We start from the raw sequence: 18,167 nt of genomic DNA on the forward strand, positions 1-18,167 counted from the left end.
TTATAATATAATTTATATATTTTTTAATTCCATACTTTATATAACTTTTTATATATATAAATTGTTATATATACTATATATAAAGATTTTGTGTATAAGTTAGATCATACAGTCATTTTCTGTTATTTCACTTAGTATAATATTCCCTAGTTTCATCCAAATTCATGCTACCTTCCCCATGTCCCAGACCCTATACCTAGAAAGGCTTTCTCCCCTGAACTCCGGAGGAGCACTTTCTGATCTACTTTAAAATGGTTTTTTTTCATCTTGCTTTGTACTATAGTTAGTTGTAGTTTATGGGAAAGAACATAGATTTTGGAGTCAAATCTGTGCTTAAGTTCTGCCTCTGGAACTTGATGTAGGCCAGGTTGAGATCCAGTTTTCTCATCTGTAAGACTGAAATTGTGATAGTCCCTTGTACAATTGCTGTGAGGATTCTAGATCAGTTCTGCAAAGTTTCTAGCTTATAGTAGGCCTTAAATAATTTTTTTATTATGAACACAGGTCTTATTTCCTTTCTTGATTGGACTCTGAGCTCCTTGAAGGCAGAGTGGGCACTTAGCATGTACTTAATAAACATAAGTTGATTAAGTGAACAAGAGCCATCAAGAGGGATGATGTCTGCCTGTTTATTGTGAACATACATTCTTAGCCCAAGTGGCATTTGGTTTGACTAACAGCTAAGATTTTGGGGAAGTATGAAAATAATGAAAATAAGCACACTATATGGCTTTGATTGCTGCCACTCACCTAATATGTTTATCTTACCAGGTTATGACGTTGCTGGGCCTGTGGCAATTGGGCTCACGCACTGGAAAAATCCATACGTACGAGGCAGACCCACCCTCCCATCAGATCTGCCTCTCTTCGTCTCCAAAGATGCAGGCATCCCTGTGTACCACCGATCCTTCACCCGCAAGACTGACCAGGCCACACCTTTGTCCTGTCCAGCCTCACTGTCTATCACTCCAGTGCCTTCTTACAGCAGTAGTAGCCAGGAAACCCTGAGTCAAGACACGACAGGTAAGTATTGACTTCCTGTTGGAGATTCAGGACTGGGTGTATATAAGATTCCTTCACACATTTGCCTGCTGAATAAACTGCATCTGTATTTCTGCTTGTGTGATGTGATGGACCCCGACAATACCTCTATGTTCATAATGGCTTTTCTTTTTAGTGAGATGGGGTCTCACTATGTTGTCCAGGCTGGTCTCAAACTCCTGGCCTTGAGCAATCCCTCCCACCTCAGCCTCCTGAATAGCTGGGACTACAGGCATGCACACCACCGTGCCCAGCTCTCACTGGCCTTTAATAGCTTTGCTATACCAGAAGGAAGGTTGAATGTGTATAGAAATATTTGACCTAAGTGCTAGTTCTGTTTGGTAAAATATTATCTAGAAATCAACTCTGAATCAAAATTCCAAGATCTGTCATATGGCTTTAATTTATTTAATGCTCTATTTAGTGACAAGATACCTATCTTGGACTAAATTCGTGTATTCAAAAAAGTCATCATCAGAAAGTCATCTTTGAATACTGTAGTTAATACCAATTCATGTTGCTCCACCAAATTGATCTATCTCAGGGGTCTGCAAACTACTGCCAAATCTGGCTGGCTACCTGTTTTTGTACAGCCCAAGAACTAAGAATAGTTTTTACGTTTTTAAATGGTTGGAAAAAAAAGTTTTTAAATAATACTTTGATATACGTGAAAGTTATATAAAATTCACGTTTCAGTATTTATATATAAGGTTTTCCTGGGACACAGCCACACTGATTGATTTCTGTATTGTCTATGGGTGTTTTCACATGACAGTGGCAGAGTTGAGTAATTGTGATGGAGACTGTACATCTCGCAAACCCTGAAATATTTATTATCTGGTCCTTTATAGAAAATGTTTGCTGACTGCTGATCAATGTGATCCTTGGAAGTCATGAGTTAAACAGTCAGGGCGAGAAGAATGCTTACAACATCCTGCCTTGAAATTTATGACTTCCATCACCCTGGAAATAGCTGCAGAAATGGCCAGGCAAGGATGGCCAATTAATTGTTTTTATTTCTAAAATCTGAGTTGGAGGTTTAAATTATGCAAAATCTGTCCTGCCGTGTTTTCCTTCTATAGATACAGCACTTAGAGATAATGGTTTAGTCAGCCAAATCCAATGTGTAATTCTGGTTCTGGAAATAAATCTTTGAATGTTGGGATACCACAACACTCAACAATTCATAGATGCTGCCACCTAGAGGTAAGATGCTGAGGTTGCAGAAACTCCAGATTATCAAAACTAATCTTCAAAGCAGTAGATTGCAGACATCACTAAATGTTGAGAATCAGCATTGCACTTGTTAAAAATGAAGATTCCCGGGTCTTACCCCAGGGGATGCTGTGTCCATGGCACAGGGTGAGCTTCAGCAATCTACATTCGGCAGGCTTTCCTTCCTGGGATTTTGATTCCTGCGGTTCCCATACATACGTTTAGGACCCCCTCCAAAGGCTCTTTACTCAAATGACTGAATTGAAACAGCAGGGATTGGTATTGAAGAGCACTGGGGAACATTTGCATACCACCAGTTCTGCACATGGCAAAAGTAACCATCTTTCTGACTGTCCTTGTTGAAGGTCAGTTTGACAGCGGAAAAAATCACTATCTGGGACTTGAAAATGTTTCTGTATAGTAAGTTTAAAATCTTCTGGGTTTTGCTTTTATTGTGAAGGAAAGCTGACTCTGCTTGCTTTAGTTTAATAAAATCAGAAGTTAATATATAAAGTACCTCCTTTGCCCAGGGTAGCTGAAAGGTTATGGCATTTTTTGGCAAAAAGGGGTATGAAATGGCAGCTGCCAGATTAACATTTTATCATGGTTCCCTTAGTTGACTTTTTTCCTCCTCCATAGAGCACTATACTCAGAGTTGATCTGATTTTTGGAAGAGATTTCTGTGTTTAACTTGCGGGTTTTCACAAACAAAAGCCTATAATTCTCTTCATTCCTGGGAACTTTCCATTAGCAAAAAAATATGATTTTTTCCAGGCAACTGCTTATTATTATTCTTACTATTTGTAGCCTAACAAAGTAAGCCTGGATATCCAAATATATACTACACAAGCATGTGATAATCATTTTATCATAGAAAGTTATAGATGCTGGTATAGCTTCTGTAAGTCTCGACAATGATTATGTGTAGGTCAATTATTACATTTATTTGATTTCTTTCAACAATTTGTTGATTTTAATATGTATTTTTGTGTGAAAACTTCTAGTTTTCTTTTGTGTTTTAAAGAATAAGTTTAATTTTATTTTGTTTTAAAAATACAATTAATTTTATTACTCATTTATACTTAATTTTTTGCTTTTGTGGCTAGTTAGAAGAAAACTCTGAGGTGAGATAAGTCAATTCAACTATACTAGGATACCCTACAAATTCCAGACTTTGCCAGACATCCCTTCACAATTCTCAGCTATCTCTCTTCTCTATAAACTTTGGGATTGATATAGAGGAGCTGACGAGTTTTAGGCACAATATAACTGTACAATTATTTATGGATTGTGAGAATTTTCTTGTTTAAGAATTTCCCAAACACATTTTAAAATCATTTTTCTATTTTATAAATCCCACCATTCTGCAATCCTAGAAAGAATGATTAATAGCAGAACACTAACTAAATGACTAGAGCTTCTTGAGCTCTCATTTTATTTATCTGTGTTAACTGTTGTCACCATCCTATTCCATCATCCTCTCCCTTCATTGTGTGACTAACTTCTACAGTAGATTCTCTTCTGTTAGACTTTACTTAACCCTGCTTGTCACCTTGTGCAGTGAACAACTTGTGAAACTGCATAGTGGTCCTGAATGTAGTTCTTCCTTATTACAGAAAAACTGTCTCCCGTGTCCGGCTTGCTCCATCCATCCCTTCATCCATCCATCCATCCATCCATCCATCCATCCATCCATCCAATATATAGTAAGTTACCACTCCATGTTATGTATTGTGATAAGTCCTTGGGAGAGAAAGTTAAGTAAGGCATCACGCCTATCTCAGGAGCTGAGAGTCTAGTGGAGGAGGCAGACAAGTAAGCCAGGCATTCTAATTCAGTGTGGTGTTAAGATAGATGATTTCACAAGATGTGATCACACACACATTTTTGTTTTAAATTATTTAATTAATATGTTATTAAAATGCTAATAGTATTAAAATATTTTAAATATTTAACTAAAATATTAGTAAAAATACATTGAATGCAGAATATATTATTAAATTATTTCTTCAATTAAAAGAAGATACATTTGAGAGAACCATAGGAGGAAAGCTTGGAAATGATCTCTATCTCAGATACTTTTAGTAGCTTTGACATACAATTTTTTAAGAAGTAAATGATGATAGTATTTAATTGATACTAAATTTGTCACAAATAATTTATAAGCTTTGGTTTAACAGAAAATAATTAGAAACTTTACATTTCAAAAGTTGCTACTAGATACTGGACTTTGGGATATACTATAAGAATTTTGGTTAAATCAAGAAATATTTTGAGGACAAAAATAAGGCATGAAAGGTATTTTAAAATTAAAATGGAAATAACTCCTTCATGCTTAGTAAGTGTCATATAAAAAGAGTAAAACTATGTTTTCACTTTATTTCCTTCCAATTTTTATTTTAGGTTTGGGGGTATACGTGCAGGTTTGCTACATGGCCAAATTGCATTTCGTTTGGGTTTGTTATACAAATTATTTAATCACCCAGGTAGTGAGCATAGTACCTCATAGGTAGTTTTTCAATCCTCACCCTCCTCCCAACCTCCACTCTCAAGTAGGCCTTGGTGTCTGTTGTTCCCTTCTGTGTGTCCATGTTAACATGCAATTTTTGATAACCAAGATGTGTAACTTCCATCACCACTACCACCTCCACCTTACAACTTCTCTTTCTAGTCATTCCTGTATCCCCAACTGATCCTCAATCACTCCCTTCCTTTCTATCTAATCCTCAGCTGCATACTGATGCCCCCAAAGTCATATTTTCATGTCTGATTTCTCTGACAGGTTTTACATGTGTATATATACATATACTGCCTACTGGAACGTTCAACCTGCATATATCCCAGACTATCAAAACTTATATGTCCCGAATGGAACTTCCTTCTGGTAGCCCTCAAAGTTGAATTTATTATTCTATTTAATGCTGGCATAGTCTCATTGTGTTAGTTTGGACTGCCATAGCAAATATACAATTGGGTGGCTTAAACAACAAATGTTTATTTCTTATGGAAAGAAAAAAAGAGGCTAGGAAGTCCAAGATTAGGGTACTGACAGATTTGGCGTCTGGTGAGGGCTGTCTTCGTGGTTTCTAGCTGGCTGGTCTTCTCACTATACCCTCACAGGATAGAATGAGAGTGAGCTGGCCCTCTGGCTTCTTCTTATAAGGACACTAAGCCCATTCATGAGGGCTCCACCCTCATAACCTAATCGCCTCCCGAAGTCCCTACCTCCAAATGCCATCATGCTGGAATTAGAATTCCAACATATTTATTCTGGAGAGACACAAACATTCAGTTAATTGCATCATCCACAGTACTAATCCAGTTTTTTGGGTTAACCCCCTCATGCTTAACCTTCTGCTGGCCATCAGCCTCCACAGCCAGCTGGCTAACATATTAATTACGTCTATTTTAGAAATATTGGTACTTCAGAGCTTCCTCTCCATCCCTGCTGACATTTCAGCTCAAACTCTCACCGTCTCTGCCTAGACTAGTGCTGCTAGCAGTCTTGTTACAAGTCTCCCTGCATCTTAATTCTTCCATGACCATAGTTTAGCTTTCCCAATTCATCTCTGTCCCTTCTTCTTTCCCTCACTCCCTCTCCCTTTCTCTCTCTCCCTTCCTCTCTCTCTCCTTCTCTCTTTTCCTCTTTCTCTCTCCCTCCCTCTCCCACCTTTTCTTCCTCCTTTTCCACCTCCTCCTGCCCTCCACTTGAAAATCTCTGTTGCTTCTCTATTGACAATAGAATAAAGTCTAAACACTTCGTACATGGTACAGGTGCATGAGGGCCTTCCTAACTAACTTTAACTGACTCTCCAGCATCTCTCAACACTGTACAGATGTGTCGGCACAGTACTTACACTTGATTCTTTACTGTTTCCTAAAAGCTCATGATTTTGCACGTCTGTGTCATCTACTTTGATACCTTTCCTTACATTCTCCTCCTAGAACATTCTTATTCTTCAAACTCAGTTAAGAGTTTCCTCTGTGAATTCTTTCCCTTTTTGCCTCAGCATATTTTGTTCTTTCTGTTTCCATTGGCAATTCTTGAAGAGCACATATTGAATTTTGCTCTTACTGTACTTCAATACAGTTTTTTCATATGGCTACCACAATAGATGTAAATAAAGTTCTTGAGTTAGGAATTAATAGTTTGATCATGTACTTGTTTGCTCAGTGCAGAGATTGGCATGTAGGAAGTATGTTTTCTATGACCATTGAAACTGCATATTAGACACAGTTGAAGAGAGAATTAGGCCTGGAAGATAGATCTAAAGGAATTACCCCATTATCAGTACAAAGATATACGAGATACAGAAACAAGAAGGAGGAGATTGAAATGTAGAAAACAGAATGAAAAAGCTCAACATCCATTTAATAGAAATTCTGTTCTGCATTAAAAGAATAGAAGGTATATATATGAGGAATGTTTAAAAAGGCAATGGCTGGAAGTTTCCCCAGAATTGATGAGGAGACACAAATTCTTTGATGTAAGAAGCATGATGAGTGCTGAATAGAATAAATAAAAATGTATCCATATGTAAATATATGGTGAGTCAGCAAAAATCAGAAACATCTTATAAATAACTTGAGAGAAAAGACAGATTACCTGCAAGTGAGAAACAAATTGATTACCTGCAAAGTGAGAAACAAGTAGTAATGACAGGCTGGAAAACAGCAGCTTGATATCTTCAAAGTGCTGAAGGAAATGAAGGTCAATTCAGAATTCCAGATGCAGCTAAGGGATCACTGGAGAGGGTGATCAGCATAAGAAAATTTTTGGAAAAAGACTGGGAAAATGTATTCTATGTAGACCACCTGAAAGAATGACTAAACAACCTAGTTTAGAAAAGAAGGGTCTTGGCTGGGCATGGTGGCTCACGCCTGTAATCTCAGCATTTTGGGAGGCTGAGGCAGGCAGATCATCTGAGGTCAGGAGTTCAAGACCAGCCTGGCCAACATGGCAAAACCCCATCTCTACTAAAATACAAAAATTAGCTGGGTGTGGTGTCATGCACCTGTAATCCTACCTCTTTGGGAAGCTGAGGCATGAGATTGCTTGAACCTGGTAGGTGGAGGCTGTGGCGAGCTGAGATGGTGCCACTGCACCCCGGCCTGAGCAACAGAGCGAGACTCTGTCTCGAAAAAAAAAAAAAAAAAAGATCTTGAATCTAGAAGAAACAATGAAATAATAAGAAAAATATGTATATAAAATTCAAAAGATCCCTCTTAGAAGAATGATTTTTCAAGCAGGGATGATGTTGTTTCACAGGGGACATTTGGCAATGTCTGGAGATATTTTTGGTTGACACAACTGGGCAGGAGGTATCACAGGCATCTAGTGGGTGGACACCAGGGATACTGCTAAACATCCTACATGCAGAAGACGTGGTCCCTAACTCATTGTCCCATGTTCATTGTCAATTCTTAACTCTCCTTCCTCCCTGGGAGTTTCTTGTCCTGTGTGTAGTACCTTGCCCTTGTAATGGGTCCCCTCCTTTAGGGCATTCCCAGGGTTCTTGTTTCTCTCTTAGGGCTGTCCTTGGTGAAGTATGATTAGCACCTTTGATTTCCCCTTTCTCGGGTTGCTGTGTTCTTTAGCTCTCCGTAAATTGTATCTCATGCTGCACTTAGGCCTTTCTTTTTAACTAATACCAGTTTCTTAACCCTGGTGCTGTGGACATTTTGGGCTGAATAATTCTTAGCTATGGGAGTTGTCCTGTGCATTGTAGGATGTTTAGCAGCATCCCTGGCCTGCACCCAACAGATGTCAGTTGTGACGGCCAAAAAAAGTTTTCAGACATTGCCATATGTATGCTTGCAGGCAAAATCACCCCTAGTTGAGAACCACTGACTTACATCAAAGTCTGATCCTGTTCTCTGAAGCTCTGCTTAGTGGCGGTAGTCTGGTACCTTAATTATTGATAGTGGGTTCATGGGTTTTAATGCATTTAATCCTATTTTAGCAAGGGCCTTTTGCAAACCATACCCTAATCAAAAACATGGGGGGAATTTTTTTCCAGAGAGGAAGATTTTTTTCCCCTTGAGACTACTGGTAACACCTTTGTCCTCTGTATGTGTTCAAGACCATTGGTAATCTCCCTGCATTTCCATAGGCAGGAATCATTGACAACTCTTCCCTTTGCCTTGTGCCTCCTTCCCTGGCCTCACCATCTTCCCTTTAGTGGTATTCTGGTGGGATTGGGTTTTTAAAAAAGAATGCTAGACTAGGCACAGTGGCTTATGCCTGAAATCCCAGCACTTTGGGAAGCCGAGGTGGATGGATCACAAGGTCAGGAGTTTGAGACAAGCCTGGCCAAGATGGTGAAACCCTGTCTCTACTAAAAATACAAACATTAGCTGGGTATGGTGGCATGCTCCTGTAGTCCCAGCTACCCGGGAGGCTGAGGCAGGAGAATTGCTTGAACCTGGGAGGCAAAGTTTGCAGTGAGTCAAGATTGCGCCACTGCACTCCAGCCTGGGCAACAAAAGCATAACTCTGTCTTAAAAACAAACAAACACACAAACAAACAAAACACTAATGAATTCCAAACATTCCTTATGGACTTTACAAACATGTTCCTCATTTGTGAAAAGGAGAGGAGTTGAGAAATGACTATCTCCTGTTCCAGATCACTTCCCAGGAGCCTAGCTTTTGCCTGTGCACCTGAGGTCTGAGCAGAGCATCGTGTCTTGTCTTGAGGGGGAAGGTGTTCACTCACCTTTTCTGGTGACCTTACCGAGCTTACTGGTACTCCACATATGCAAGCTCTGAAAACTTAGGTGCCCAATGTTATGTTGCTGTGAATTTGCCTGGGGTATAGAGTACCTTAGAAGAGGTGCCCATTTGATAGCATGAATTCAATGTCTTTCAACAAATTGTGACCAGATATTTTCAGAACTGATGCCAAAGGAAACAGAGGTTTGATTTCAGAGATAGAGTGCTGCAAACAGTGACCCTGCAACCTGAGCGACTGATGTGACCACGAGATGCAGAGTAATTGGACCTCACCAGGAGACTCGTGTGTTCCCTTATAGAGAAGCCCAGAGACACTCCTTGACCTGTCCCTGCTTGCACACCATGTGCCCAGCCAGCCTGAGCCTTTCTGCTAGGGTGTTAGTTCAGCTAAATCCGTGTCACAGAGTGATGGAAGACCAGGTACCCTCTACAAAAAACCAGAGAAATATATATTAGAAAGTCTCTAAACCATTATATTTAAAGTGGGTTTCTTCTAGAGAACACAGAGTTGGGTCTAGTGTTTTTATCCATTCTGACAATTTCTTTTAATTGATGTCATTAGACCATTCACAAGTAAAGTGATGATTGGCATAGTTGAATTAGTATCTACCATGTTTGTAACCATTTTCTGTTATTGCATTTGTTCGTTTCTTTTTTTCCTACTTTTTCTCTTGCCTTTTCTGATTTTAATTGAGCATTGTATATGATTTTTTAAAAATGGAATGTCATCTTCCTACTGCCCTCTCTGCCTTTAAAAATTTCCCTTTTGTCAAAGTAGCCCTGAAGGGGTATTTAGATTTTAATCATATGTTATGGAATAAATTTCCTGGTTTGGTTTACATGGAGTGTGAATGTGAGGGTTAACTTACTTAAGATTATGTAACAAGTAGGGCATTTTTATGCATTTTGAAAGGTGATTTGTGGTTTCCTAAGATTCTGGCTGAGTAGAAGATGTCACAGTGGAAGGGAAGGCGAATTTCAGTTAAGGTTATTCAGGTGAGGGACCAGCGTTCCAAGCAGCACGACAGTGTACAAAGGCTGACTCCAGAAGACCTGGGGTTAAATGTCTCCTTCACATTGAGGTTGAGTGCTGAATGTGTCATCAATAGAGGTATTGCCACACAGGGTGGCTGGGTTCTCTGGGGCTGTTACTCTGGTCTTCCATGGTACATTCCATGTGTTAATGGACATTTATGAGCAAGCCCAGAATTTTAACCTCTATGTATACTACTTCTCAATGAAAAACTAAGTTGGCAACTGCCTGTACTTTAGAACTAAGAGAATCTTTGGAAACGTTCATTTTGACAAGAGCATTGGCTAAGAGAAATCATTGCTGAGCTTTCTTCAAATTTCCTGTTTTCCTAAACTTGCCTACATTGTTCTTTTCAGAATTCAAGAACGTTTCCTGTTGTTTAATTACTGATTCCAGCAGTCCTGTTAATTCTTTCTCCATGTGTTCTGGTTATTTAGTTTTACAAGATTGAAAACACCAATGAATCAGAGAATGATTGGTGACAAATGATGAAGACAAAGTCAATTTAATGATGTAGCTATTAAGTTACCTGGGGATTTCTAATATAAGAGACTGAAGAACTTGAATAAAAGCTGTGTTGAATCTGATTTGCAAATAATTATATATTTTAAAATCAGATGGCTTTAAGATGCTCCAATAAAGTCATCCATCTTCCAGTCATCTAAGCTCTTGCCACTCAAAGTGTGGTCCACAAGAGCTAAGAGAGCCTGAGTTTGGATTTAACAATATCGTACAAAAGGGATAATGCAAGGGACATTTTAGAGATAGCTTCAATAGCACTCCGTAATTAATGGGATGTGATATATGACTGAATGGATATCCCATATATTTTCAATAAGGTTAAAATGTGATACTGAAGCTTCGTAGTTTAGGCCAGCGATTCTCAAACTTTAGCATTAATGTAAGCCCACTGGACTTCTTGTTAAACTGCAGATCCTCATCCAGTAGGTCTGGGCAAGGGGTGATGAGATTCTGCATTTTTTTTTTCTTTTTTCTTTCTTTCTTTTTTTTGAGACAGTCCCACTCCATCACCCAGGCTATAGTGCAGTGGCGTGATCTTGGCTCACTGCAACTTCTGCCTCCTGGATTCAAGCACTTCTTGTGCCTCAGCATTCCAAGTAGCTGGAATAACAGGCATGTGCCACTGCACCTGGCTAATTTTTTTTTTTTCTTTTAATAGAGACAGGGTGTCATCATGTTGTTCAGGCTAGTCTTGAACTCCTGACCTCAAGTTATTTGCCTGTCTCGGCCTCTCAAAGTGCTAGGACTACATGCATGAGCCACCATGTGTGGCCTAGATTCTGCATTTCTAACAAGCTTCCAAGTGATGCCCATGCTGTCAGTCATGGAGCTTGGAATTTAGTACAGGACACAGGTAACAAAAAATATTATACCAAATAATTTATGGTCACTAACAGGCAGGTGCTTTGAAAGACAGGAATAATCCTCTTCTTAAAGATTCTTGGCAATATTGTTTTTATATTGTTTTTATCAAAACACACCTCTGAGTTCCCAAAACAGCACTCCATAAAGAACATTTTCTGTACTACCAATTGTAAGTGGGAAGTCTGCTTATGTTCTGTTACAGGAATATTATTTGTCTGTGATGTATAAGTGTCTTAATGTTTCCATAGACATTGTTTTAATATTAAAAACCAAATGAAAATCCCAACAACCATGGTACTGACTCAAGAGGGAGCTTAACTGTCTTAGTTCTTGTTCTCTGGGAAATAGATTTTGAACCAGAGATGTGCATGCAAGAAGTTTCTTGGGGAGAGTCATTGGGATCAGTGTGTATCGTGTGGTGTGTGTGTGGTGGATGGAGGGAAGGAAGCATAACCAGGCAGAGGGAAGATATAAACTGTGATGATGCACAAACACAGCCTCAGCCCTCACACAGGGACACCTGGAGCTGGAACAATCCTTCAACATTGTCCCACAACAAAGCTATTGTACCCTGTCATCATTGCCTGGATGCAAGCTGCCACAAGGAATGAATGTGACCTTGGGGAATTCTCTTTGCGGGCAGTTTCCCAAGAAAAATTCAGCTGAGAACCATCAGCAGCTGGGGGAGTACCATGAGGCCCACAGCATCCATGACATCAGCTGATGGAAGTGAAGTGACTAGGAAGATGTACACGGGAAAGCAAGTCAGAGAGCATGATGGAATTCTCAGTTCGGCCAAAAGCATGGAAAATCTCCACCGACCTTTGCTGAGAGCGGGAGATGCCTGGCAACCTGTATGGTGTCCAGGTGCTGAGCTGAAGTAGGCCAGGGTTTTGGAGCGCTGGCTCGTAAGAGTTCATCTACTGGCTTTGTAGACACCAGTGGACTTGTGGACCATTCTGCTAGCTAAGGGCAAGTAGTGGATCATGGCTCTGAGGTCCAGGGAGAAAAAGGCCCAGAATCTGAGCAGGTTTTCCAACCCCCAGGAACTGCTGAGTACCTGGATTCTGGTTCAGTTTGTAGTTCTCTCCAGCAAAGAGGCACCAAACAGATTGGGTAACACCCTCTGGTCACTATTCCTTCTAGTTATGCGGGTACATGTTTTGGAAACTACAGTTTTTGTCTTTTTCAGGCAAATAAGGATATAACTACTTTGTGGTCGTAATTGGAGAATGGAAGAGTTGGCCCACTTTCCTTGTCCCAGGTCATGTAACTCATATTCATTTATTCAGCAGCTATTTATTGAGTGCCTACTTTGTGCCCAGTACTATGTTAGGTGCTGGGTGTCCTGGAGTGACCCAAGCCAACAAGGCTGCTTTATTATGGAATGACAGTGGGATAGGCTAGTAGAAGAGAGAGAGATGAAATAATCATCCAAATAAGGAAATTTCATTAGCTCAGTGAAGGCAAAGGACACTATTAGGGGGTGTATAAAGAGGGCATTTAATATGGATTTTGAAGATGGGGAAAGACTGAGGATGTGGTAGTAATTTGAGAGAGATCTCAAGAATGTGTTGGAGCTGGCGAAGATATAGTTGGAATGTGAAATAGGAGACAAAGACCTGGCTTGTCTTCTCAGCTTTGTGACTTATCGTGTTACTTTCACACTAAAGACTTAACTTCTTTGAGCCTCAATTTCTTCATCTGTGAAATGGTGCGGTTATAAGACTCAAATGAGATAAAATAGGCAAAAGTGTTTTTCAAATCCTAAAATGTTAGTGAAAGCAACTTTTCCTATTAGTTATTCTAGCCCATGGATTCCTTCTCTCCCTTCTCTTAACTGTCTCCTCCTCATATTTCCTGTGCTGGGCTTCGATGCTGAGGTTTAGTTAGTAGTAAAATGTAGTTACCTTCTTTTAGCCTGTGGCTTTCAACATTTTTGAACAATACCTAAAGTAAGAAATACTTATGTATTTTGACCTACTACTACTACTACTACTACTACTACTACTATTACTACTACTACTACTACTACTACTATTACTACTACTACTACTATTACTACTACTACTACTACTATTACTACTACTACTACTATTACTACTACTACTATTACTACTACTACTACTACTACTACTACTGCTACTTCTTCTCCTTCTCTTCCTTCCTCCCTCTCCCCCTTACACACACAAACCTGAAAAAATATTTAAGGAAATAATTCTTATTATTTGTTACATACTCTGATATTTTTCATTCCATTCCATTCTGTTCCCCAAAAAGTACAATTCAAGATCCATTAAATGGATGTCACTGCTTACGAATGAATTGCAACTCATAATTTGAACATTGATTTAGATAATATAATACCTCAAATGCTTTGGAAACCTTTAGGGGTCACACAATTTTTTTTTAATGTGGGTATGTGTGAGGTCTGTTGTGCAAGGAAATTACTTCTCTTTGAGACTGATTATTATTAATGTTCATTTCAAAACATCTATGGTGCCTATGGCAATGACACTGTCTCCCACATTTGGCAAAGATGTGATCCCTCAAAAGGGCTCTGTATTCCCTATAGTTCTGACATCTCTAAGTCAACGAAGAACTGTGGCAAAGGATCTATATCCATTAACCATTACTATGATGATACTGCATACCAAACAACCCCAAAACCTCGGTAGCATACAGGATTAAGATGTACTTATTTATCTAGTCAGCTGGGGCTTGGCCAGAGCTCTGCTGATCTTGGCTGGGCTCACTCAGTATCTTGGAGTTGGCTGGCCCTTGACTGATCTAGGTTGTCCTCAGTGGGAGCAACTGGGATGACTCAGCTGTGCTCCATAAGCCTTTCCTCTTCCAGTAGGCATAGGAATGTGCTTTCTGGCACATTCTCATGACAGTGGTGGAGGTGCCAGAGAAGGGACCAGTCCAATCATGCAAGTACTTCAAGCTTCTGATGGCAGCGTATTTGCTAGTAGTTCATCAGCCAAAGACATGCCACATGGTTGAGCCCAAAATTAAGGATGGGGTAGAATGTCTTATTCTCAGTGGAGCAACACTGCTAAGTCACATGATGAAAGGCTGTGGAATTGGGGAACTGTGAATAATTGGGGCCAATGACACAATCTGTCACAGCCTCTCTATCTCATATACATGATCTCTTTCACCCCAAAGAGGCCATTTTTTCAAGTGGGCTCAGATCTGAGTCCTTTGCACTGGGCCAGGAATATTTATCTGAAAGAGACATCATGCTTTCCTCCTCATACCCTGGGTAGATTGTCCTTTTACCTATTCCAACCTGAAGTTGCCTATAAAGGCCCTCTCTTCCCCAGTGTACATCACTTTAGGAAGGCAGACATTTGCAGGCAGCCTGCTCGGCCAGGGTCTGAGATGTGCCTGGGTCTACCTGCAGCCTAGCTACAGGCAAAATTTATATTAAGCCATAACCCACACTGTGTTTTTTACTCCCATTTTTCAGTTCTTCCTAGGAAAAGATTTATAGCATTGTATTATAGTAGTTTTAGTTGATTCATGAAATTAGATATCTAAATGAGATATTTTAATGCATAAAACTATTAATAGTACAGTACATGTCAAAAATGGCCTTTTGTTCCAACCTTTCCCTGAATATTTAGCTCTAAATTTCTGGTTGTCTATTGGACGTGTTCCCACATGTTCCCACAAGCACCTGTCCAAACCACTTCTGTGTTCCCTGTTTCAACAAGCTGCGTCATCATCCATCCTGCTTCTGAAACACAGAGCAAAGAGTCATCTTTAACCAACCACTCATTCAAAGTCATCATCCCTCAGTTCTTTTGCTCTTGTGAATAATGGCTGGCACCATTATTCAACCAGACACTGAAATTGTTCTTTGTTCATTTACTGGGCCAGGTTCTATGCTAAGAACTGGGGATGTGAGGGTGACTAAGACATGACTCTCTCTTTTAGAAGCTCAATATCTAGCAAAGGAGGTGAACTGTGAACATATAACTCACAATATAATGTGCACCTATGAACACAGTGTTCTCTTTACCCTTCCCACATCTAATTGCTCATCAATTCTTGCTCATTCTGCCTCACAAATGTCCCTCAAGTCTATGCTCTTTTCTTTAGTTTTGTGGTCATTGCCATGGATCAAGTCTTTCTACTTTCTTGCCTGTGCAGGGGCAGTAGTTTCCTGGCCGGCCTTCCTATCTTCACTCTTTTCCCGGTCTGTTCCAACCCCCAGCCCCACCATGTGTTGTCATTGCCTAAAACACTGATCTGAATCTATGATTCCTTGGCTTATAAACCATCATGGACTTGGTGGTCCTCAGTAAGTTGAACATAGAATTACCATATGACCCAACTATTCCACTCATGGGTATATATCCAAAATAATTGAAAACAGGTATTCAAACAAAAATTTGTGACAAATGTTCATAGCAGCACTAGTCATAATAGCCAAAAGGGAAAAACAGCCCAAATGTCCATCCGTGGATGAATGGATAAACAAAATGTGATATAATATATTCATACAATGGAATATTATTCAGCCATAAAAGGAATTAAGTACTGATATATGCTACAACATGGATGAACCTTGAAAAGATTGTGCTAAGTGAAATCAGCTAAGCACAAAATACATCTTGTATGACTCCATTTATATGAAATAGAGTAGTCAAATCCATAGAGACAGAAAGCATATTAGTGGTTGCCAGGGGTGGGGAGAATGAGGAATGACTGCTTAATGTGTACAGGGTTTCCTTTTGGGGTGATGAAAATGTTTTGGAACTGGATAGTGACGATGGTTGCACATTATGAATGTAATGAATGTCACTAATGGTAAATTTGATGTTATGTACATTTTATCACAATAAAATAAATGTATGTCCTTCTATGCCCACAAAACCCATCAGTGATCCCTGACAACCTGTAGTTTGAGTCCAGATTTCATAGTGTGGAGTGCATGCCCCTTACAGTCTAACCTGGCCTATCTTTTTAGCTTTGTTGCTCCCAAGCATCCTGCATTCCAGTTCTTCCTAGTGTTATTGTTAACATTTTTGCTTATGCTGATCCCTCACCTGGAGTGCCTTGTTCCCCTTCTCTCTTGCTTGGTGAAATCCAAAGTCTGGTTCAGATACCAATTCCTCCTCGAGGACTTCCGCATACCCCATGCTTCTTCCTGTGTGATCCCATAGCACCTTTTTCAGATGGTTAGCCACCGTGAATCATAGTTGAGGGTATATCTCTGCCTTGCCAGATGGTGGGCACCATGCAGGGAAAATGTCTGAATTGAATTTGGATCCCTCTAGCCTTGTGTGTGATGCATAATAGTTGATCAATATTTATTGAATTAAATGACTTGATTATTTAAGTCTAGGTTCTATCCTGAAGCTAATGCTGTGTCCCTAATCCTTAATTTTAAACGCTGTAATGATCACTATACCTGTACTTTGATTACAATCGTTTTTGTTTATCTTCATCTAATTACGATTAATTGTCTTAGCTAATAAGAAATTTCTTCCTAGTTTGCTTGCACCTGCTCAACCCAAATATTTGTTTTCTTGGCAGTTTGAGCACTCACTTTGCTTTCACCTGTTTTCAAGTTTGCTAACAGTGCAGCTAATGTTCTCTCCTCTCCCTTTCCTATGCAAAGTCCCTTGAAACTTTAACGTTTAACCACTTTCCCTGTGCTAGGGGAAATGTGACAGAGGACGAGTCTTCTACTGTTTTATGGAGGATCTTTGGGTCTTAGGATGACATAGTTTGCAAAGAGATTCTGAGTAGTTATCACTAGGAGAAATAAAGTAGTTTTCCTTATTTAATCTCAAGTCAGGGAGTCTTCACGTGTCGTTATTTTAATTGCCTTTGTTATTTTTTCAAGTGTCAGATATATTTTTCTTATTAATTAAAATGCAATTACAACATTTTAAAAGTTATATTGAAGTGCTTTTAAATGCTTTATATTATTCATCTATACTGCTAGTGTCAAATTTCGACATAGTAAGGGCTGTTAAAATGTTTTTGAAAGCTTTAAAAGGGTCAATATTTTAATATTGTGTCCTGAAATGCCACTTTACTTTGGAGCCTTCCTACATAGTAAGCAGATTAGTGAAGATTCAGGAAGAAATTGAAGGTACCATTTTAAATGTATGTATAGAACATTTTTTATTTTTATTTTTGAGTTGTAGTCTTGCTCTGTTGCCCAGGCTGGAGTGAAGTGGTGTGATCTTGGCTCACTGCAACCTCTGCCTCCCAGATTCAAGTGATTCTCCTGCCTCAGCCTCCTGAGTAGCTGAGACTACAGGTGCCCATCACCACGTCCTGCTAATTTTTGTATTTTTAGTAGAGATGGGGTTTCACTATGTTGGCCAGGCCGGCCTCAAACTCCTGACCTTGTGATTCGCCTTCCTTGGCTTCCCAAAGTGCTAGGATTACAGGTGTGAGCCATTGCACCCAGCTTAGAACATTATTTTATAATGCGATTGAGTGATGGAACAAATATTGACCAGAAAGTCAAAGGCTTAACAAGGAGCAGGAAGACAAAAAATTAATGCCTCTTTTCTTTCCACCCCACCCAACATTTGAGCTTTTTTTTTCTTTCTAAATCTGCTTCACATCTTGAGAGACAAATTGCTGCATAAGTTCAGTTGTACTATTTAATGAGAAATGCTTTTATCCTTTGTCTAAAATTCACAGAATAGTAAGCCAGAAAAATCTGAGTTTTCAACTTTTTTTTTTTTGTTGTTGTTGCTTAGCTTTTTCTTTTTTTTTTTT

The 18,167-nt window shown here is 39.4% G+C and overlaps 1 protein-coding gene across 1 annotated transcript in view; it reads left to right on the forward strand.

Moving 5' to 3' along the window:
• ANO4 (anoctamin 4) overlaps nt 1-18,167 on the forward strand; it is a 411,426-nt gene that overhangs the window by 24,239 nt on the left and 369,020 nt on the right. Inside the window, 1 exon segment of the mRNA XM_017887290.1 lies at nt 772-1,023. Within this exon segment, the coding sequence (XP_017742779.1) occupies nt 772-1,023 (252 nt within the window).

This window comes from Rhinopithecus bieti, unplaced genomic scaffold (assembly GCF_001698545.2).
Source record: "Rhinopithecus bieti isolate Rb0 unplaced genomic scaffold, ASM169854v2 scaffold_15133, whole genome shotgun sequence".
Lineage (NCBI taxonomy): Eukaryota > Metazoa > Chordata > Mammalia > Primates > Cercopithecidae > Rhinopithecus > Rhinopithecus bieti.